The 22,240-nt window shown below is 32.0% G+C and overlaps 3 protein-coding genes across 4 annotated transcripts; 2 read left to right on the plus strand and 1 right to left on the minus strand.

Annotated features, from left to right (window-relative positions):
- Nucleotides 1-666: 666 nt before the first annotated feature.
- LOC133676760 (putative axial regulator YABBY 2) lies at nt 667-4,408 on the plus strand. Of its 2 annotated transcripts, XM_062098493.1 has the most exons (6): nt 675-854; nt 2,615-2,743; nt 2,932-3,052; nt 3,556-3,607; nt 3,689-3,764; nt 4,105-4,408. In XM_062098493.1, the coding sequence occupies exons 1-6, from the start codon at nt 786-788 to the stop codon at nt 4,165-4,167; spliced, it is 510 nt and encodes a 169-aa protein (XP_061954477.1). In that variant the 5' UTR covers nt 675-785; the 3' UTR covers nt 4,168-4,408. The 2 variants fall into 2 exon arrangements, with proteins under 2 accessions (XP_061954478.1, XP_061954477.1); XM_062098494.1 differs by lacking the exon at nt 2,615-2,743 and having other exon boundaries at nt 667-854.
- A 6,745-nt stretch (nt 4,409-11,153) lies between these two features.
- On the plus strand, nt 11,154-12,513 carry LOC133677385 (dihydroneopterin aldolase 1-like). The gene is made up of 3 exons (XM_062099415.1): nt 11,154-11,277; nt 11,850-12,048; nt 12,190-12,513. The coding sequence occupies exons 2-3, from the start codon at nt 11,852-11,854 to the stop codon at nt 12,392-12,394; spliced, it is 402 nt and encodes a 133-aa protein (XP_061955399.1). The 5' UTR covers nt 11,154-11,277; nt 11,850-11,851; the 3' UTR covers nt 12,395-12,513.
- Nucleotides 12,514-12,964: 451 nt separating this feature from the next.
- LOC133677384 (uncharacterized) lies at nt 12,965-16,845 on the minus strand. Its single transcript, XM_062099414.1, has 7 exons — nt 16,708-16,845; nt 16,436-16,580; nt 16,217-16,302; nt 15,434-15,592; nt 14,193-14,303; nt 13,538-13,604; nt 12,965-13,460 (listed from the first exon to the last, which is right to left on the minus strand). Exons 2-7 carry the CDS (start codon nt 16,566-16,568, stop codon nt 13,180-13,182), a joined length of 837 nt encoding a protein of 278 aa, XP_061955398.1. The 5' UTR covers nt 16,569-16,580; nt 16,708-16,845; the 3' UTR covers nt 12,965-13,179.
- Between the last annotated feature and the right edge of the window lie 5,395 nt (nt 16,846-22,240).

Raw genomic sequence — 22,240 nt, forward strand, 5'->3', positions numbered from 1 at the left:
GCAGGGCAAAGCCTGCCAAGGCCACTGAGCTGCAAGCCTCGTGTGTATAAGCTTTTTCTTATCTATCTGGTCATGAATATACATGTAACACATTGATTTGATTTGATTTCCAGTTAGTGTTTAAGATTTGAATTTAATATTTACATTGGGTTGTCTTTGTTAAACCATCTAAGAGTTGGTTTAATGATAAAAATTTAAGACTAAAATATTTATTTTTTCTGTGATTTCATGCTTGAGCCTTGTAGATGCTTATATAATAATTACTGGAGACTTACATGGTCGTTAATTTTAGAGCCCGTGAAATTAATCAAAATGTATGCAAGCTGGTCCAGACACCTACATTAATTATAAAAAAAAAAGTATAGCAGTCTTTTCTTTAAAATTAATACTTTTAAATTGAGTTGAGTTATTCTAGCCCATTAATTTTACTATTTTGCTAAATATTTTTGTACCTGTATTTTTTTTTTTTTTTAAGAACTCCAAATCTTGGCAGTACTTCTGCCACCGATCGCAAATAATTGGAGTGACTTTGTTACAGAACTTTAATGCTAAGAATGACGTCTAATAGCAGGCATCACCTCGCTACCAATCACAGTACAGCAAAAAACAAAAGAAAAGAAAGTAAATATCTCCATGTATCTAAAAGAGTGGCTTGTTTTCTTTATAAACTAGTCCTGCTTCATTTTCCAATATCTCTCTATATTAACTCCTCAAGCTGTCATTTTACTTTTTCATAACAAGATTCTCTCCTATCTGGTGATCATCATTTGCAGTTCTGTCCTAGAATGTCTCTAGACATTGCTTCTGAACGTGTTTGCTATGTTCACTGCAACTTCTGCAACACCATTTTAGTGGTATATGTGCCTCTCTAATCTCTCAGTACTCTCCCTTTGCGTGCTTCACTGATCAAGAATCTATCTAGCTAGCTAGCTAGCTTGGTTCACGGATCTTTTCATCAATTCTCAGCTTGTTGTTACTCTTTAAAAGCTCAACTTCATGTATTTGAGTCATCTTTCAAGTTAATTTCTTGAAGAGAATCGCTCAAAATGCTTTTTCAAGGAGTGCTTTAATTTTGTTTATACATTTTGTATGCTAGGGTTTTGGTTCAAACATACTGGGTCTATTTCTTTGATTCTGCGCAGAAAAAGAAATATATCACATCCACAAAGAAAACCCATCTTCTTAACTTGTTTTGTTTTAAGGATCTTGTCTTGTTTTCTCGATCCATCAGAAACAGAAGGAACTTTTTTTTATTTATCTTAAGCTAATTTGCTCGATCCATGGTCTTTCCTTTTGTTCTTTTTGATGGAAAGATCCACGGTCATTGAGCATATTTCTTTTCTGTTATATACAAATATTATCATCATATTTATTTCTTATGATCTAGTTTATATTTGTTTATAGCATCTAGATACTTTTACCGAAACATACACCCTCAGTATACTGGAAGGTAAAAGCCATGTCTATGGCCAGATGTGTCAGGAACCTAGGGTTTCTTTCAAGAGCCCTTCTTGCCAAGGAACACTGCTGCTCTCCAGCAACTCATTATGTCATCATTACTGTTTGTTTTTATTAGTATTTGATAACAAGGGTAAGATTTGAAAGTGTGCGTGTGCGTGTGTGTGTGTGTGTGTATTTAAGAAGATCAAAGTTATATCCCTTGTGTAATTCAACTTTTTTTCCCCATTAAATGATCTGCTGATTTATCCCTAAAACAAGCAAGACTGCTTTAGAGAAGTAAACAAAAAACTTGTCTCTACTCCTGGAAGGCCCAGGAGGCACAGAGACCAACAGCGTATGCTGTGAAGTGTGCCTCGAAATTTAGACTTTAATTTGGTGGCGGAGATTTTGTTTTTTTAATGTTTATATTTTGTTTTTTTTTTTTTGTCATCCATTGTTGAAAACCTTATTTTCTCAACATAAAATAATCCTTAAATGCACAAGTTCGTTTCTTCATAAATATACAAATAAGCTTCATATAAACAGATAAGTTTTATCAAGAAAAAACTTGAATTCACTGCACATATTATGTTTCACTTTAAGGAAATTAATCAGCGGTGTAGATTTCATGACTGACTGCAACAAAAGCAACTGATCTGCTCATAGATCTTTTTCTCTCTTTATTCATAACCATGTTTCAGAGCCCTGATTGCTGCTTGGTGTTTTCTGTTCATGTCATGTCATTTTCCTCTCTCTCTCTCTCTTCAATTTTAAAGTTTCAATGGATGCGTACAGTGTCAGACGCACTGAAATATTGGAATTGTGATACTCATTGTGAAACATCAGTAGTACTAATTTTAGTTTACATTATCAAGTAAACCTCCTTCTCCCTGTTGTCCAAGACAAAAGGATATGAAATTAGAAAATTTGTTCATCTTCATCAAATTCTTATCTTCTTCTTCCTGTGAGATCAATTTTATGCACTTCTAGTTTTATAGATTTATTCTCAGTGTTCCCATATAGAAAAAGAGAGATTTTACTATATATATGCTTATAAATTTGAAAGCTCATATAGTAATTTCTGCTTTTAATAATCTATTCAGTTCCATTTACAAGATGTCTATATAATTTTAAAATTTGAGGGTTTTTTTTTTTTGGGATAATCCTTTTGCAGGTTAATATTCCATGCAGTGCCAATTCTATATTGCTGAATACTGTGACTGTTAGGTGTGGACGTTGTGCTAATTTGCTGTCTTTGAATACTGGATCTTTGCTACAGACTTCTCATCCTCAAAATTCTCATGTGAGATTATATAATTGAGAAGATTATTGCTGAATTTGAAGGGAAAAAGCTGCTTAATTTTGGCCAGCTATTTATATACAATATTATAATTGTACAGTAAAAAAAGGAAAGGAAGAACAGGGGTATATTATAATTGTATTGAACATAATATATATCTCTTGACATTTATTGATTTACGAATTTTGCAGAAACAAAACATGCTTTATCAAGATTTAAGCGAGGGTTCCCAGTCTTCTTCCACGGGCAATAAGGTTTCTGCATTGGAACCTTCGCAGAATGAACATACCGGCAGAACAGTAGCAGTGCATGGTACTATATCTCTCCCTTTGTTTGTGGGTGTGTGGAATCCCTAGCCCTAGCTGTCCCTGTTAACCAGAGGGTGGTATACATACATGGAGTCTAGTCGTTTATATTGTGTTAGTGCTACTGGTATAGAAAAAACCAAAAAACAAAATAAATCATGGTTTTGAAATGAATTCCTTTATTTTTAAAATAAAAGGCATGAAAAAATATGTCTCTATTATCTGTTTTTAATATAAAAAAAATAAATCTGTATCAGTTTTGAAATGAATTTCTTTCAATTTTAAAATAAAAGGTATAAAAATATATATCTCTATTATCTTCGTTTTTCCTGTGCTTGAATAATAATAAATTAAATGCTACGAAACAATATGAATATGAAAAAATGGCAAATGAAAATCACATGTGATTATCATTAATTAGTTTACATGTTGAGAGAATATTATAGAATCTTAAAATTTTAGTTTGTATAAATGCTTAATATTGTAGTGTTTAATTGAAATGAATTAAAGCTGCAACGGGGAAGAAACAACGGACTCCTTCAGCATACAACCGATTTATTAAGTGAGTATTCGTAGTTTAGCTTCCCATTTTGATTACCACTTTTATGCGTTTTTACTAATCCTTGAATCTTTGCCTGTTTAGAGAAGAGATTAGAAGGATAAAAGAAAAAAATCCTGAGATTAGCCACAGAGAAGCTTTCAGCAATGCAGCCAAGAACGTAAGTTGCAACAATATTGATTTTCTTTTTTTCTTTAAATTGCTAGGGCTGATCTTTCAGTCTTCACCCATGAATTCTTGAACGCTGGACTAATTAACCTAATGAAAATCTAGCTAACCAGTGGATATATATGTAGAGGAATATACTTATGTGTGTGTGTGTGTGTTTCAATAACTGTCTGAGATATAGTGCTAGCTATGTTGCTGGAATTTAAGAAGATCTTCCATGTTTAGGGTTCATCATGCAAAGATTTCCGAATTATCTATGGAATTAATAAGAAATTAACCATTGAATAACATTTAATTTATCTCTTCTATCAATTCTGTTTGTTTCATTTCAGTGGGCTCATCTCCCTCACACCCAGTCTGGTCTAACACTCAACGACACCGGCATGGATGCATAAGGTGCACGTACGTCCGGTCAGCAAGGAGCCTAATAAAAACATATTGGCCATATCATTGCCAAGAAGTTTGCTTATAAACTAAAGTAATCATGGTGTGATTATTTTGATAATAGCTTGTTGATTTCAATGAATTCTCAGCTTCGGTCTGGCGCAAGACTCCAAAGCTTTACCTTCATTGCTTATTGTAATAATCAGTGACCTTTACAGGGACCATTTTGAATAAAACTAGCTGTAGTTGCAAGACTGTGTTAGGGGAAAGAAAAAGACGTATAATATTTAAGTGGATGTTATACGCAGAAGAATGCTAGCAATAACGAATAATTAATATACATAGTCGTGCTTGTATGTCTTGCCTTGTTGAAGGCCTTCTCTGGAGCATTTGACAACTTGGAGCTCGACCAATGATAGGAACGTGTCGATTGACTATTATTGCCAGCATCATACGTTTGCTGGTGGGTCAACCTCAGATTTCAGGGCCTCATGACTCCTACCTGAGCTGTTATAGAGCAATCGAGTGGTAATGAGCGATGGTTTTGTAGTTTGATGGGAACCATACGGGCTCCTGACAAGCCAACATCACCATTATTACTGAGAACTGACAACCCTTTAGTCGAGGGCAAGAACCAAAACACAAATGGGAAGGAGACATTCCAACACCCCCCCGTTATCCGGCAGGTTTTTTTGGCGAAGTATTTACCTGAGATTCCCATGCCATAATTAAAAGAAGAACAGCAAAAGTATTTGTGAATGATATATGGTACCACGATCTCAGAGTTTTTCTATTTGTTGAGCAAATAGGTTTAGCATTATCTAAAAAACTTATTTTTTAATGATATTATCTTAAAGATTTGCTAAAATAAATGTTATATATATTATAATAACATTCATAATTGTTATTATTAATATATGCTTTAGTCACGATTTTCTTAATTAGTGGTAATTGTGGTATATTATTAAGAATATTATATATAAAGGCATTTGTTTCAAATGTCATTAAATTTTAATGACATTTGAAACAAATTATTGTAAATTCAATGTCAGTTAAGCTTATATATATCATATTTTTTAGTAAATTAATTTATATATTTATTAATTTTTAAAGTAAAATAAATTCCGTTGAACATATATAATAAAGACAATATATCACTTTAAGTGTCATAACATGCACTTGCAATAACATTTTACTTAAAATACTGATTTAACTATTAAATAATTGCAACAAAAATTTCACTTTGTTATTAGATATAAGCAATTTAAATCTATCATTATTTTAGTTCAATTGGTATCATTGACTCTCCATTTTTTAAAAATCTCAAGTTTGAACCTTTATATACATTTTAGCCATAATGGTATTTGTCGGATGCTTTGTCATCGAACAACTAGTGTATGTTTGTAGAGATGATTGATGAAGTCATGAAAACTTCATATATGAATTGAGTTTTTCTTGGTTGCATCCTAAGTTGTTGACTGATCTTGAAATAGAAAATGCTTCAATTTTTAAGTTAGTAAATGTAGGAGAAGAAACTAATATGCATGAAAAGAAAATAGAATGAAGTTATAGGGAGTGTGTATATGTGAATGTATTGTGTTTTTGTGTGTGAAGCATGTTAAATTGTTGAATGGTTAATTGTGGTTCCTAAAATTGTTGAATGGTTTCTACTCATGTATCAAATTGTCTGACCTTTCTTATATGATGACCAAAGTATTTATAGACGTTGGTCATGTCTGCTTACCTCTCGGAGCATAGAGAATGGTGCTCAGGTACCTTAGTGTGAATTACATGTATCTTGTGAAGTGTGGGGAGGGGAGTTGCACCATTAGAAAAGAAGTTGGTGTTGTCATTAGTTGTGCTTATTGTTCTATTAGTGGAGAAGTGTGGGTACAAGATAACCATTGGTGGAAAAAATGGTGTTTACTTTACATAGAAAAATTTCATGTGCTGCCTGAAATGTGTGTCTACACAGTCTTGGGTATTTAAAAATACATAGAGGTATGTACCTGTGATAGTTTTTAGACAGACCAAGGTGAGTGTCGAGTGTCGAGTTGGTGTATCTAGCCATTCAGGTCTGTCTTGAATGGCTAAAAATTCTAGTTGCTTGGACATGGTCAAAGTGACTAGGATGATGAATTTTCTATAACATCATTTTTCCCTCTAAGTTTTTTAAACAGTCATATTTGGAAGATTTTGACCAACAAAAATGGAGGAAAAAAATACTTAATGGTTATGCAAGTATGTTACCTTTTCATGGCTTTCGTTAATGTGCATGTATAAAAGTTTTTCTTACATATCTTTAATATATATTTTTTCAATAATAAGGCAATTTTCATTAGTTTTATATGTTTTATTAGGATATTTTAATAGAGATATGAAGATTTTATTGTGAAGATTTTTTGTTAGAGACTTGGAGATACATTTGGAAAATATAGAGAATTTAATGGAAATATGAAGATTTCATCATAGAGATTTTTCATTAGAGATATTGGAGACATGGAGAAACATTACTACTTTTATTTAAAGTCCATAAGATAATGAAGATATAAAATATGAAAATTATTTGATCTCAGGTAATTAATCATATGATTTTTCTCCTTTTATTTTAGTTGCATCTCATTATTCATAAATTATTAGAGGTTTCTTCTAGAGATTAATATTTCTATATTCTTTTTCATGGCATGGCATTACTTAGTGTCATGACATGATCGTGGTTAAAGTGACAGAACTTTTTAGGGTTTATTGTGTTTGTGTCACTCTTCATATAAGATAGGTATTGCGCAAAATCATTTCCTTAAATGACAACCAATGCCTCAGAACGTGTAGTGGTAAAAGATCTTATCAAAAGCTTATAGAATGTCAGGGGATCACAAATAGATCATTAGTGCTCCTTTTCGATGCCCTAGTAAGCGACTGATGACATTATAGAAATCTATTTTCTAGAAATAAAGGTGTTTTCGTCTGGTCACCCTTGCTTCTTCTACTCTAATATGGTTCTCCATTGCATGATTCATGTTAAGGAGGATTTTATCAGGGAAAGTAGTTATATACTTCACCGATTAGAACTTTAGTGGCAATGGGTTTGAGTATATTTTTCATGTTTAGCATTTCATTGTCAAATATTTAGAGATACTATAATGCTTTCATTTTTTTTTTGGGTGATGATAAAGAGTTCATTCATGCTTGCTTTTTTTTTTTTTTTGCTAGTATGCTAGTACTGAAATGAGAGATGAGCTTAATATAAAGATCATAAAGGCCAAGGATAGAGCCAAGCTCAAGGCTATGATATTATACCTAAGTAGATTTGTAGAATGTTGTCAGGAGAATTTTACATATAACATCGTTTTTTTTGCATTATAAGCTCTTGAATGCTTCTGATGTTTTATATATGCTCTATAGGATCTGTAAAACCATCGTAATTATCTAAGTTGGCCTTCATCGAAATATTGTTTTGATTGAGATGAATGTGTAACACTTGATGATACAGTGCATAGTCTCTCACCTAGTGCGAATGTTGTTTATTCTTAATAGCTTATGCATGTCTCATATATCTTTTTTCAAAATGGAGCATACAAACAAGACTTAGAAGAAGATTTGATGGTAGACAATCATGTGGCTAAGACTTATTAAAAGGTGTCATTTATAACGAGACAACTCCTTTATATCGTTTCTACTTCTTTCAAGTTCCTTTAAGAAACTAGAGTTGTTTCTATGTACTTGATGCATGTAATAGAGCTAGGAGTTCCTATTAAGGGAATGGAAGAGTGCGAGGATATTCTTGTATAGCTAGAATAACATTGTTAAATACTTTCACTTAATAAGATATTTATGGAGATATAGAGGAGTTGAAGTTCTTGTGGTGCGGAGATTAATTACTTTTTTATGTCTTAGAGTGTCTAATTTATTTACTTTGGAAAGCAATTTTTGAGTAAGGAGTTGTAAAAAGAAAATGAATTAGTTGATGTTCAAGTTCCTACAAACAACACCACTAATGAAGTCATGTAAACTTCAGACAATAATTGGGCTTTCAATGGATTAATTCATCATGAGTTATTGATTGGATTTAAATGCATGCTTTTGTCTCAAGCCAAGGTTGTTCATGAAAAACAAGTTCTCTATTTGAAAAATGAATACTCTGATGTTTAAACTAGTAAATATAGAAGGAGAAAATAGTGTACATGAAGAGAAAATGAAATGAAGTTATAAAGGGTGTGTATCTATGAATGTTATGTGTTTCTATGTGTAAAGTTGTTGTATTGTTGAATAATTGATTATGGTTTCTGGAATTGTTGAAGATTGTTATTCATGTATCAAATTATTTGGCCTTTTTTACATGTCACCAAGATATTTATGGATATTGATCACGTCAACATACCTTATACAGCATGGAGAGTGGTGCTTAAGTACCTCGATATGAGTTACTAGTATCACGTGAAGCGTGGGGTAGAGAGTTGAATTTTTGGTGAAGAAGTTGATGCTACCATTAGTTGTAATGTTTATTGTGTCATGTGAAAAAGTGTAGGCATAAAATCATTAATTATCAATGAAAAAAAAGTGGTGTGCAAGATGCTCATCATGCTGGACCACCAAAATTAAACCAAATTTGACAACTCAACTTATTAATTTTTTTCTTGAATTTTTGAGATAATCAAATTCATCATCCAAAATTATTCACAACCTTTAACGCATGCATTCCAACTCTGGATAAGATTGGATATATATGCACATCAAATATAAAACTTGAATCTATAGTTGACTTTTTGAAACATATTTTTGGGTGGGTTTAGGCTTTTAGTATTTCTTAAAAAGTAAAAATAAATACTCCAACTTATTATAAAATTTAAAGATTGTTTGGATTTTTTTATCTTTAGATTAGTTTTTGCATTAATCAAGAATAAGTTTCCTTTTTAAGAGCACAACTTCTATACTTCTATATTAATCTTGTGGATAAAAAAATTAATAAATTTTTCTAAATGCTATCTTTGGATTTTGATACCTACAAATAAAACAACACAAATACCTCCTTAAAAAAGATTACTTAGGTATTTAATGTCTAACTTTTGTTTTTGTTTCTTACAATAGACAATTGTTTTCTTAAAAAAAAATACATTTTTTCTATTAAAAAAAGAAAAACCTTAAATATAGCCCCACAAATATTGGGGTTCTATAAATTCTTCTCCCCAAATAATTAATCTTTGTATGAATTTAATCCTCAAAAAATTTGGATTTTAATTCTGAATCCTTTTGTTAGAATTTCTTGATAAAAAGCATTAAGTTTCTTTCAACACATGTTCATGTCATTTCTTATATAGAAAGAGTGCAATTTCAATGCAATCCATGATCAAATAAAGATATAATAACTTTCTGAAATTTTAAAGATAAAATTAATCTAGAAAATTGTGTAGAGAGGAAATTGAGATTAGAGGCAATTTTTAAAGTTTGTTAAAAAATAAATATTTATTTGATTTTCATGTGTGTTCTTTGTTTTTTTAAGCTTTTCAAAATCAATTTCCTTATTTAAAACTATACTATTATTAAACCCTTAATTAAATCACCATTGTTTTTCACTCTCATCTCATAAGACTTTACAATTACAGGAAGAAATATAAAACAATAATGGATTATTAAATTGAAAATTTCTAGGGAATTGGATGTGCTTTGATTAACTAAGAGCATGTTTGGCTACGCGTTAGAAGTTGTGTTTTTTCAAAAACAAGAAAGCAAACGTTTGGTTAACAAAAAAAAAAAAGTTGCTTACTATGTATGGTCCCACAACCAAATCACGTGCGAAACGCAGGAAAATGAAAAGCATAAAAACGCGTTAGAAGTTGTGTTTTTTCAAAAACAAGAAAGCAAACGTTTGGTTAACAAAAAAAAAAAGTTGCTTACTATGTATGGTCCCACAACCAAATCACGTGCGAAACGCAGGAAAATAAAAAGCATAAAAATGCTACTTTCGGAAAATTCAACCATGATACACTGTTCACTAAACAGTGTATCATGCCACCTCCATTGTTCACTGAACAGTGGAGTATGTGAACAGTGCAAGAATTGCACTATTCACGTGAAATTCTTTTTTTTTTCAGTTTGTTAATTTTTTTAATATTTTTTTTAAACACTAGTATAAAATAAATTAAATTCAATTACACTGTAATATCAATTTTATACCTGATAATATTTTATCTACGCTCAAAAAATTATAAAAACTGTAGTTGTTATCGGATGAATTTTGTATGTAATGAAATTATAAATAGTTTAATGGAATAATAAAAAGTATTTTTTTATTTTATGATGTAATAGGATTAATTAATTCTACAATATTTAAATTTAAAACCATTAATATTAATATATATTTTTAAATTATTTTATAACCTCAATTTCAAAAGCATTCTTAACCAAACACATTAAACTATTTTTTCTTCAACCTCAATTTCAAACACAGTTTTAATCAAACATCTATTTTTTCAAACCAACCTCAACTAAAAGTACTTTTTATAAAACAACTTTTTTCAAACCACAACCACAACAGCTACCGTAATACCAAACACACTCTAAATAATTAATAACTTAGAGTTTTAAATTTTGGTGTGTAAAATAAAATTGTTCATAAGTAAACTCAGATCAAGTATATAATTAAATATATTTTGTATTACAGTACATAATATTTTTTAAAAGTGTTTTGAATTTTTATTTTTTTATTTTTTAATATTAATATATTTAAATACTTAAAATTATTTTAAAAAATCAATAATATAAAAAAACAATTTAGAAATTAATTTTCAAAATAATTCAATCATGTCACTGCATATTTATATCCTTTCTTGTGATAATAATTATTTTTTATTTAAAAATATATTAAAAATATTTTTTATTTTTTAATATTAACTCATTAAAACAATTAAAAAAAATAAAAAGTAAATTTTATAAAAAAAACTATACAGTCATTAAAAAAAAAAAAAAAGCTAGCTGACACTCTAAAAGAAAGTAATGATGATCTTTTAGTAGGCCACCAGGCCCACCACCATTCAATCGCTTCAAAAACTTCCATTCCATTTGGGTGGGTGCCAACTCACGAGTCACAGAGGCACAGCACAAGTTTTCCCATTTACTCAGTGAAGGTAAAGTGTACAATTCAGAATCTTTTCTTTGCTTACATAATTTGTTGATGCTATGCTAAATGATTTGTTTCTCTACCGTTTTCGGCCATGTTTAAAAATTTTAGCTCCTTTTGTTGCAAAATTTAGCCCCAAAATATCCAATTTCATCACTCTTTAAGTGCATCATCTTCGCTATTAGATCCTTGAAGAAGCACCGCACCCATTCCCATTTCACAACCCAGAATTGAATCGGTGGATTGACTCCGTAAGTAAGGTTGATGAGTTGGGGAAGTGTTTGTTGCCCTCAGAATGCGACTCGGTGAATTGACTTTATGCTATTTTCCCCTTTGTTTGATTGGATTGGATTATTGCGTTTTAGCATGTGAGAAGCATGACTGTGCAATGCACATCAGGTGTTCATTATTTTGACTCACTGAAAAGTGAGTAATCTTTAACTGTCCAAATGGGGAAGGAAGACGAAACATTTCTTGTTGAGCATTTTATGGCCACAGTGAATATGTTCCCATTTGTGCTTGGGGATTTGATCTTTTAATCCTTGAGTCCATACTTACGTATAATACTATGTTAAGCAGCGATGGAAGATGAGGAAATAAGAGGGGGAGACAAACTTATATTAAGAGGGCTGAAGTTTCATGGTTTCCATGGGGTGAAACCAGAAGAAAGGGCATTGGGTCAGAAGTTCTTGATAGATGTGGATGCTTGGATGGATCTTCAGGCAGCTGGCAAATCTGACTGCTTGTCAGACACTATTAGCTATACTGAAATTTACCGGTGAGACCTTTTCGTGCTTACGATCGGTCATCCAGCATTTGTTAGTAGTGTCTCACGGCTCCTTAAATCAAACATGCATAATTTATGCCTGCTAATGAAGTGCTTTGTTTGTTTCGATTATTGACTTGGGTCATCTAACAGCATTGTTAAGGAAATTGTTGAGGGACCGCCTCAGAATCTCCTAGAGTCAGTGGCTCAACTGATTGCTTCTACTACGTTGTCCAAGTATCCCCAAATATCTGCTGTTCGTGTGAAAGTTGGGAAGCCTCATGTTGCTGTTCATGGTCCTCTGGATTATTTGGGTGTTGAGATTCTTAGACACAGAAGCAGTGACATGCCAAACTAAATTTCTAGTATATAATCCATTTGGCACCCCAAGTTGTTTCGTGTTTGTTTGGAGTTACAGTTTCTCAAGTTGTGTTTGAACTATAATACTTCTTAATGGACCATTACATGTTTACCGTAGTTTTATAATCTTCAAATTGCAATGGAATAGAAATCATGGAATGGCAGATTTCATGATTAAACACAAAAATCAACATATAATTATTGGTGAAAGTGCAAGTTTAATGCTATACAAGACTGTCATGTGCCGTGACAGCCTCTCTCTCTCTCTAAACAATGATCAGGAAACTATATACTCAAGCTTTCTCTGGGGAGGCGGCCTTGGAAACTGCTGCTTCTGTATAGACATTTGCTAACAGTTTCACTAAGCAAATACACCAACAAAAGCCTTGATCCCAAGCTAGCCAGAGTCAGTTACGTGTATCCTTCTGCACCCTTTTACATCATCATATACAAATACCAAGGAAAAAATGTGAGTGGTTTTATTATTATCAAGGAAGTACAATTAAAGTCCATATATATCATCGATAATATATATATCAAGCTTTTGCAATCACATGTAGCCATTCCCTGAGACGAAAACAAGATCACTCATATCACTGCAATTTCGCATACATGTTCAGCCATCATTTTAGATGAAAACAAGATTGCTCACATTCCAATGCTTTGGCATACACGATTCTACAAAACTTGTCTCAACAAAGATGCCAGGACATGGAAGGGGATTTTTTAACACTTCTACAGAACTTTCTACTAGGATTTGAAATATGGAAGAGAAAAGCTGGTTCATGCAGCTACACCACTTGGTTGTCGATCAGCAGCTTTGCCTTTGCGGTTCCATATTGACGTGGTCTCAATAAGCTTATGTGGTACCAGCTGCCTTTCCTTCTTTGTGAGCTTGCGGAAACTGTGGACTCTTAGCTTGGCGATCTTAGCCTCCTCCTCAGGGGTTGTCTCCCTTACTACTACTGTCAGTCGACTCTCGGGCCTCTCTCTAATTCCACATTTTCCTTTAGCATGGTAGGAAATTCTTTTCTTAAAAAATCCCTTTCCAACAAATGCTTCAGCTGCATGAAAAGAAGAAAAGCAGGTTAAGTAAAGTTTAGATAGAAGTAAGAGGTGCAAGTTTGCTTGCATTACTTACCAACAAGGAGACGATCAGGATCTAACCCATGATTATGAGTTGCATTTGCTCGAGCTGAATGAATAACCTGCAAAACACAGACTTTAGTTTCTTTTATTTTCTTCTTTATTTATATTGTCAAAAACTTTAGTCTGTTGAAGTTGAAATACTGGCTGCTACTAGAAAGCGCAAAAACTGCTGGTCTATTCCAAGAAATGAGGTATAAGCCGACAGAGATCAGAGACTTGACATGATTTCAGAGACCTTTCGCAACTGAGAAACGAGCATGCATCATAAACATTTAAGACTTAAAGTTATATCAATGCTCATATTTTAAATCATCAACACAACGATAGTTCATAAAAAATACCCAAGGGAAGAACTCTAATTTTATTTCAGAAAGTGAGTCTTTTTCTTTCATTCCTGCTTCCTCAAGTGACATGGTATTTTGCTTGTTTAATTAAGGCATAGCAATTAAGGAAAAAAAGAAATGAAAAGGTGGTGTCTAGATTTTTGACAAGTAGTCTGTGACCCAACTTATAAGCTGGTTTCTGTTTTCTCATCCCCAGCAATCCCCATCGCATTGCAGGGAACAAGGAAAGACACTCCAATTTATGAGTGAATCTATCAGACTCAGTCACAACTTGGAAACTCTAACAGGCTATAAAATAGTTACCTGGAAGACGGTTTTTGCAGCTCGCTTTACTGTCAATTGCAATTGCAATAGTGCATCTTCAACGCGCATGCCACGAACTAATGCAGCAACCAAGTTGAGCTTCTTAGGACTCTGAAGCCAGCAAGCCAAAATTATTCAAACAGTTAAGGCACATCCTTATTCAATTCATCTGCAGAAGACTAGAGACTGGCTTGCCTAGTCTTAGTCTTTTAGACCAGCCCTACTCCATCCATCTTGGCCCTATTGATCAAGGTACATCATAACAGGGCTTCCAAGTACCATATAAATGAATCTATTACATCTGAAAACTTATCCTACATTTACAGAAACTATTGAATATTAAATACAACTCAATGAATTTTCAATCCATAGGATTACAAAGAGCCACCGTGAGGGCATAAAAGTAGGAAATGATTCACACCACAACAATTATATTCATCTTCACAACATTTGAATCTTAGGAGTCTCATCATCTAAATGGAGCCAAATCCTAGCCAATTCAAAACAGATGCAATATATGTACTAGTTTTGCAACTCATTCTAATTCTGAAACTTAAATTACTGGATTGAAATAATTCCGACCAAAAACAGATGATGACTAGACTTTCTACATTTCACTGTCCAAAACCATCTTTTTATCAACTATACAACAAAAGAAGCTTTATATAAGTAGAAACACAAAGTAATGAAGTTTTATATCATTTCAAGGACAATTTGATCTCGGAAATAACACACCAAAGTCACTTTTTCTGCTCGCTCAAGTTGATCTTAGGTATTATACGAGTATTTTATTGACTATCAGTAAAATAATGACCTATGATCTTCCATGAAAGGAGAAATTTTGAGGAGTTATAAATTCATTGTCCAAAACCATCCTTTTAACAACTTTATCAAAGAAAGATGCTTTATATAATCACCAAGAATCTTTCGTGAAAAGGGGAAATTTTGAGGAGTTTTAAATTCATTGTCCAAAACCATCCTTATTAACTTTGGCAAAGAAAGAAGCTTGATATAAGTAGAAGCACAAAGTAATGAAGTTTTCTCTTATTTCAAGGACAGTCTGCTTTCAAAATTAACACACCAAAACCACTTTGTCAGATTGATCAACTTGACCTTAGGTATTATATGAGTATTTTCTTGGTTATCAGTAAAGTGATCACCAAGGATCTTTTGTGAAATGGGGGAATTTTGAGGAGTTGCAAATTAAATTCGATGCACAAGATAAATGTTGCATCTCATACCATTTTTATGCCCTTTAACACTGCTTGAACCTTTTCAGGTTTAGAGACTGCCTTTTGTTCAGTTTTTCCACTCTCTAATGCTAGCATAGGAGTGAATGGAGATGAAACAGGTTGCTCCTCTGAAGAATCTGCTAGTAGTTTCCTTGAATTGGAAATGCCCTGGAAAGATGACAGGAGCAGCAAATTATGATTGCAAAACAAATGGGGGAAAAAAGAACTTATGCAGGATAAAATAATCCAACCTTTATTAGCAACCAACCTAAATATACTGTATCAGTAAAATAAGTACATTAAATCAATAATCTGTGTTGTCTACATAAATCAAATAAAAAATATAAGGATATATTAAGTCTAAACCATCAAATCATGCTGCCAATGGCTGTTTAATTCCAGGTCACAGACAAAACAAAGGCCCAGGTATCTAGCATCCATTCTAAATCAGAAAATTCATATTAATTAGTAGTTTATGTAAGCAAACGGGTAATCAAAAGAATATGCACAAAGAGATCCTTAATTGGCAAATATCAGCATAGCCAAAGACATAATCATCACATCCTCCCATCCTCTAATGGTTGACGCTTTACAAATGCAATTTTTTCACTTTCAACTTAATACTTCATTAGATTTGATTTAAACAAATCTGACACAACTGGCAGTAAGTAATGGCGTGCCATAACTACAGATATAACCCATTTTACCATAAAAAAAAGAATGAAATTCAGAAAATTCATAACAATATAGCAAAAACAGAAAACCAAAAGGGGGGTGGTGAATTAGCATTACCGCCTGTTGCAAGAAATGATAAAAAGGCCTTGTCGAAACATTAGGAGAAGGCAATTTCCACAACCTCGGTAGATAAGACAACTCACCTGCCAAGAAAAAAAGGAAGTGAAACTCCACATTATATCATCCAACCCCTCAAAAAAATAAAAAAATCTAGATCAAAATAGAAAAACCCGTATAGCTAAAAAATTCAAAAACAGATAAAAAAAAGAAAGTGACCATGTAAAAGAGAAGAATCCAAGCGAGATGTAGTGGTGGTAGTAGTAGAAAAATGGGCAATGTGATTGTGCTCTGCACTTCTTCTCCCAACTTGACGAATCAAAGACTGTAGATGTCTTTGCCAACCCACCATGACTTCAAAACCCTATACATGAAATAGTGGAATTTTATAGAGAATAATGTAAAACCCTAAACCCTTGTCGAATAAGCCCAGATTCCATCTCTGATATTTACGAAGAAAAAAAAAATCCATGGGAGATTATCATTATTACCTGATTCAAAGAAACAGTCGCTACAAGCTGGTAGATAGTGTTGTTAGAAAGAGCAGACAAATGACACCAAACGGCTTCTTCTAAGCGAGGAGGAAAGACAAACAGCAGCTCCTCTTCAGACTTCAGACGCAGTGTAAGTACAGCTTCAAGGGTTCGGGTTGGGCCGGGAAAAGGACAAGTTAAGAAAAGCCCAGCCCAAATAAACCCATTTTCTTTTTCAAAGATGATGTTAGAACTTGGCTTAGTTGGTTTATTATGTCGTCACTCATCCAACCTGGAATTTGATTTGGATGTATAATCTAGGAATTGATTAAGATAAACTCGGTTAATTTAATTAATTATTCAAAACTAGATGAGTTAGTGCAATTCTTTGTTCAAGTAATAGCCCTTCATTGTTGTTTCAAGGCCAATCAAAGTCATTTTATTTAGTGGAAAACTCAATTTTATGAAGAAGATTTACCCATCACGTTTGGTATTATGATAAAATTTGTTTTTAAAATGTTTTTATTTGAAAATATATTAAAATAATATTTTTTTTATATTTTAAAATTTATTTTTAACATTAGTATATTACAATGGTCTGAAAATATTAAAATAAATTATTTTATAAAAAAAAATATTTTTTTTAATTCACACTTAAAATGCAAATACAAATATACTAATATTTTATGGTAGTTGTTAGATCATGGTTCGAGGACCTAAGAAAAATATCAAGTTCAGGATCTCCAGGTAAAGGGCTAATAACAAGATGAATTAATGCTTCTTCTTCTTTAAATCCATAGGATTTAGAGGTAATTATTTTTTGTTTGGTTTGATTTTTATCAAAAAAAAATAACCAAATTGAATTTTTTTTAAAAAAAACCGAAATCGGTTCAAATCGACTGGTTTCGGTTCGGTTCGGTTTTTTAAGACAAAAACCGGTTCAAACTGGTTTGGCTCATTTTTTTCGGTTTGGCTCGGTTTTTTCACTTTGGCTTGGTTTTTTTCATTTTTTTCGGTTTGGGTTCGATTTGGTTTTTTTAGTTTTAGGTTTATAAAACCGAAACCGAATCGAACCAGCCGGTTTTAAAAATTTTAATTGATTTAATCGGATTTTTTTACGGTTCAGCTTTTTCAGTTTTCTTAGTTTTTTAATTTTTTTTTCTTACTCCTACCCCTAATAACATCGAATGGAGTTAAAGCTGTTAAACTCTACACCAATAGGGTAAAACCTAAGAGACAGAAGAGTTTGCCAATAGTTAAAGCTGTTAAACGTACAAGTAATTCATGCTTGAAGCAGCAATATAAGATGGCCAATTGCAAGTTCCATTCATTCCAAATGCATTTTGTCGAGAGATAATAATATTTTCATTGCTGGTCACGTAATATTAAAAAAAAATAAAAAAAAAAGAAAGAGGCCTTAGTGTTTCACCATGGCCTCTGAATGAAAACACAAAGCCTTAAATTTTATATTATGTTGATTGTCCACTAAGTTTAATGATTTTTTTTTTCACGGTGTCAAAAGGTCTTGGTATTGATGTGGTTTTTTATTTTGCAAAAAAATATTCAATTTGATTGTTGGTAAAAAACTAAAAATGAGGGGATAGAAATTAAAATTGAGGTGAAATAGCAGCCCTGTATCTAAAAATAAAAACTTTTTTTTTTAAGTCTTTGACCTTTTATTTCTTCTTCTTTTTTCTAATTCAACCATGAGTTTTTTTTCCTTTAATTTTGTCCTTCTACATTGCGTTGATGAGTGATTTGACTTGATAGTTTGATTCATGTTGCTTTCTCTTGGGTTATTATAGTTTCAAAAAAATATCTCAATATTAAATTGGTTCTTGATTTCACAAAAATTAATTCAATTTAGTTGTTTGTAAAAAGTTAAAAATGAGGGGATCAAAATTAAGCTCTTAGTCAAATAGAAGCCTTTTATTAAAAAAAAAAGAAGGTGTTAGTGCTCTTTAGGTTTAAAATTTTGTCGAAATTCACTTTTGGTCTCTTTAATTGAAAATTATGCGATTTGATTCTAAACTTTATTTTATTTACATTAAAATTTCTAGATTTGAGAGAAGAGAAAAAAAGTAATTGAATTATAGCAAATGAAAGAGAAAGTTGTTGGTTGACCATATTCCACCAACAAAATAACTTGATCTTGATATCATCGAGTTACATTCGATGAGAGGAGTCTCATTGAAGTCTTTTAAAACCTTTATCTTACCTGAAAAAACTAGATCCAAGTTAAGAGAGATTTTTTTTCTAGTTTGATTTTATATGTTTGGATCATTGAAAGTATTTTAAAACCTTATCTTCCCTTTAAAACATTTGAATTGAGATAATTGTTTTTTTTTTTTTCAGGATTTGGTTGTGAATATTATAATAGAAATTTGTTACTGAAACACTTTCAGATACCGCCCATTTTCCACTGGAAAGGAAAAACTCATTGTTTCCTTGGAGAAAAGCATGGTCTGATTAATTAAGATTCATGGTTGAAGCAAGGGCAACAATTTACCAAGAAATTCCCTTTTTTAATTCTCTGATTGAGAAAAGGAGAAGAAAAAAAGTGCCTTGTTTATAATGGATCGAAAGGAAAAAAAGATCACTTCAGGTTTTCATCTCGATATAAACTAAAGAGCCAATTATTGTCTAAATGTTCATGCATATAGCAAAGCACCTGTGCAAAAAAATGCAGAATAAAAAACCAAACCATGCTAATTAAGAAAAAATTGGGAAAAAAAGGAGAGAAATGAATGTGGCTTTTCTAATTTGCACAAAATAGGCAGGAGAATTTCAGTAAAAATATGTGCACGTGAAATAAGGAACAATGTCCCAAGAAAGAGAGAGAGAGATCGATTAGAACAAACATGAAAGGAATGCAATAATGTGCCATAGCTGAGGAAAAAGTATGTGATTGTGAGCAATTATTATGAAATATGTTTGTTTGCATCATATATTATTATGAAAATGGTGCGATGGGATATGCATGTGGTATGATGGGTCATACACATAGTGTCAGGGGTGGAACCAAAACATAAAATTAAGAGGAGTCAAAATACTGTAATTTATACAGTATTTGATAAAAATAATAAAAATAAACTAAAAAGGAGTTGAAAAATAAATTTCCTTGCAAGGGCCGGGGCCCCTGCCAACCTTCCTCTATCTTCGCCCCTGCATGGTGTGATGGGTTGTGCATGTGGTGGTGTGGTGTGATGGGTTATGTTCATGTTGTGATGGGTTATGGACATGGCTTGATGATTTATTTAATAGTATGAAATTTACTAATCCAATCTTGTGTTTGATAATATTAGTTTGGGGTTTATTTATTTTGATTACTTACTTGTCATGGAAACTCATTCTTTCCACAATGATTTTTATTTCAGGAATGGAGGAAGGCAACTAATTGATGCTTAATCAATTATTGATAATATTTAGATTCAGATTAAGATAATTTGATGACATGTATACACAAAATTTTCCTTGATATTTAATTGAAGAAGTGTATACATAGTCTTTTTTTTAATGAGGTTCTTAACATATTTAAGTTTAAAGGAGTAATTTAGGTAACGTTTGGGAACGCGGTTCAACCCACGTTCCCAAAAAAATTATATTTATTTTTTTGCTAAAATGTAATATGGTTTGTATGTTTTGGATTGTTTTGATGTGCTGATGTCAAAAATAATTTTTAAAAAATAAAAAAAAATCATTAACATGCATTTTAGCACAAAAAAGTTATTTAAAAAGCACCCGCAACCACACTACCAAACAAGCTCTTAGGTGGGCTGGTTTTTGGTGACAATTCACTCTACCATGTGCTGGTGATACCTTCTTTATGATTGATCTTTGATATTCTTAAGGTGCGACAATTATTAAACCATTAGGGCTATAATCTAAATTATAAGATGAACATGTTAACTTGATTTAACTTAAATTAATTTAGAATATCATCATTTTAATATTTTTTATATAAAAACATAAATGAATTTTGCTTTTAGTTTTTTTTTTAAAATTAAATTTATTTTTAGTTTGGTCGATCAAGTTACAGTAACATTTATCAAGTTGATTATGTTATATTGATTCAACTTCCATCTAGTTTATCCTAACACCTGACCCAACTCCGAAGCTAGTTCGGCAAGTCCCTTCATTGATATGTCATGTTCGACCAAGTTTAATAATATTATCCAAAGATTGCCCGCAGCAGCACGCATGCATCTACCTTGTTACATACTTTTTTAGAAGGCTTAGCTTGATGGTTGTTGTCGGTTTGCTTCCCCATTGTGAGAAATTTCCTTCTTATAACAGTAAACAGTAAAAACAATTTACTTGGTGTTAACATTATATCGAACAAGAGGTAGACATGCTGATCCCACTCATTCATTGAGTGGGGCTTCTAACAAAAGCTGAATAGCGACGGTGGGCTCTCCGATTCAGGCATCCCATCCCACATTAAAACTCAGTGTCTTCTTCCTCTAAACTCTACTACCTACTTTGCGAGCCAAAATAATTGTTGTCTTCCTCTTATTGTCGTTTCTGCTCCCACCCACTTACGGCTGATGAGCGTGTCTTTCCCACCTTAAAACTTCAGAAGGCAGTCTTTATTACCTGTCAATTCAGGCCTCCTTTCAAGGCAGTTGCCGGCTGGCAAGTGTTCTTGCAGCGGAGGAGCATCAAGATTCTTTGCTGAGTGGGGGTGTCTTTCAAGATGCTGAACTTTATACTCCATAAAATATCTTGTGGATTACATGAGAGCTTCCAAAGCATCATGACAATTTATAATAGTGCGCACTGAACTGTCTTCTCTGTGATATCTTGCATGAGTTGATATTCTATTCCAACTGAATTGAAGTGACATTGTCATCCAAACTAAATAATATTTATAGTATAACAAATATACTAAACGGAAAGGAGTATTCATAGTGGACCTTCATATTTTTTCTATTTACCAGTATAAAGAGGTGACTTTTGTGCCATTCACAGTTTTATTTTTGTTTTTTTATAAAGCCAAATGTAAGTATCAAATTGAAAAAAAAATTGAGAGATCGAATTGTAAAAAAAACCTAGATAATAATTTTGATAAGGCTTTTTATTTATTTTTTTGATTTTTTTTTATTTTTATAAGAGAGAATAACTTCATTGATTATATAATTATTTCATGCACGCACTCTAGCAAATAGATGAAAATTAATGAGATATGATTGCAAAAACAAAGTTATTTTTTCTCACATAATTTATAGATAACACTATGTTTTTTTACAAAAAAAAAAAATTTATCCCCATTTTTTATTACTAGTGATATATTTGATTAGTTTTTTCGATAACTAGATGTGTTTTAAAATCAATTTACGTGTTAATTAAAATTAATTTTTTTTTAATGAAATTTTAAGCACATATCCTGTACATAGATTAATGCAAATTCTTGAGTGTTGATATCAGTATTTAAATTTAAAAAATTAAGAAAAAAAATCTCATTGAACAATAAAGCTTGTTTCGTAACCTTTTGACACATCTAATCCTGTAAAAGGCGGGGAAAAATATTGAGCTCTGTGAATTGGATTAA

The sequence above is a fragment of the Populus nigra genome, chromosome 17 (assembly GCF_951802175.1).
Source record: "Populus nigra chromosome 17, ddPopNigr1.1, whole genome shotgun sequence".
Taxonomy (NCBI): Eukaryota; Viridiplantae; Streptophyta; class Magnoliopsida; order Malpighiales; family Salicaceae; genus Populus; species Populus nigra.

Excerpts from the sequence above, each read along its gene's own strand:
- LOC133676760 (XM_062098493.1), top strand. The coding sequence starts at position 786 with ATGTCTCTAGACATTGCTTCTGAACGTGTTTGCTATGTTCACTGCAAC. Across the intron at positions 855-2,614 it reads TCTGCAACACCATTTTAGTG|GTTAATATTCCATGCAGTGC; the intron begins GTATATGTGCCT and ends ATCCTTTTGCAG. Across the intron at positions 3,053-3,555 it reads CAGAACAGTAGCAGTGCATG|CTGCAACGGGGAAGAAACAA; the intron begins GTACTATATCTC and ends AATGAATTAAAG.
- LOC133677385 (XM_062099415.1), top strand. The coding sequence starts at position 11,852 with ATGGAAGATGAGGAAATAAGAGGGGGAGACAAACTTATATTAAGAGGG. Across the intron at positions 12,049-12,189 it reads AGCTATACTGAAATTTACCG|CATTGTTAAGGAAATTGTTG; the intron begins GTGAGACCTTTT and ends GTCATCTAACAG.
- LOC133677384 (XM_062099414.1), bottom strand. The coding sequence starts at position 16,568 with ATGGTGGGTTGGCAAAGACATCTACAGTCTTTGATTCGTCAAGTTGGG. Across the intron at positions 14,304-15,433 it reads TGTTAAAGGGCATAAAAATG|AGTCCTAAGAAGCTCAACTT; the intron begins GTATGAGATGCA and ends TGCTGGCTTCAG. Across the intron at positions 13,461-13,537 it reads TCCTGATCGTCTCCTTGTTG|CTGAAGCATTTGTTGGAAAG; the intron begins GTAAGTAATGCA and ends CTTTTCATGCAG.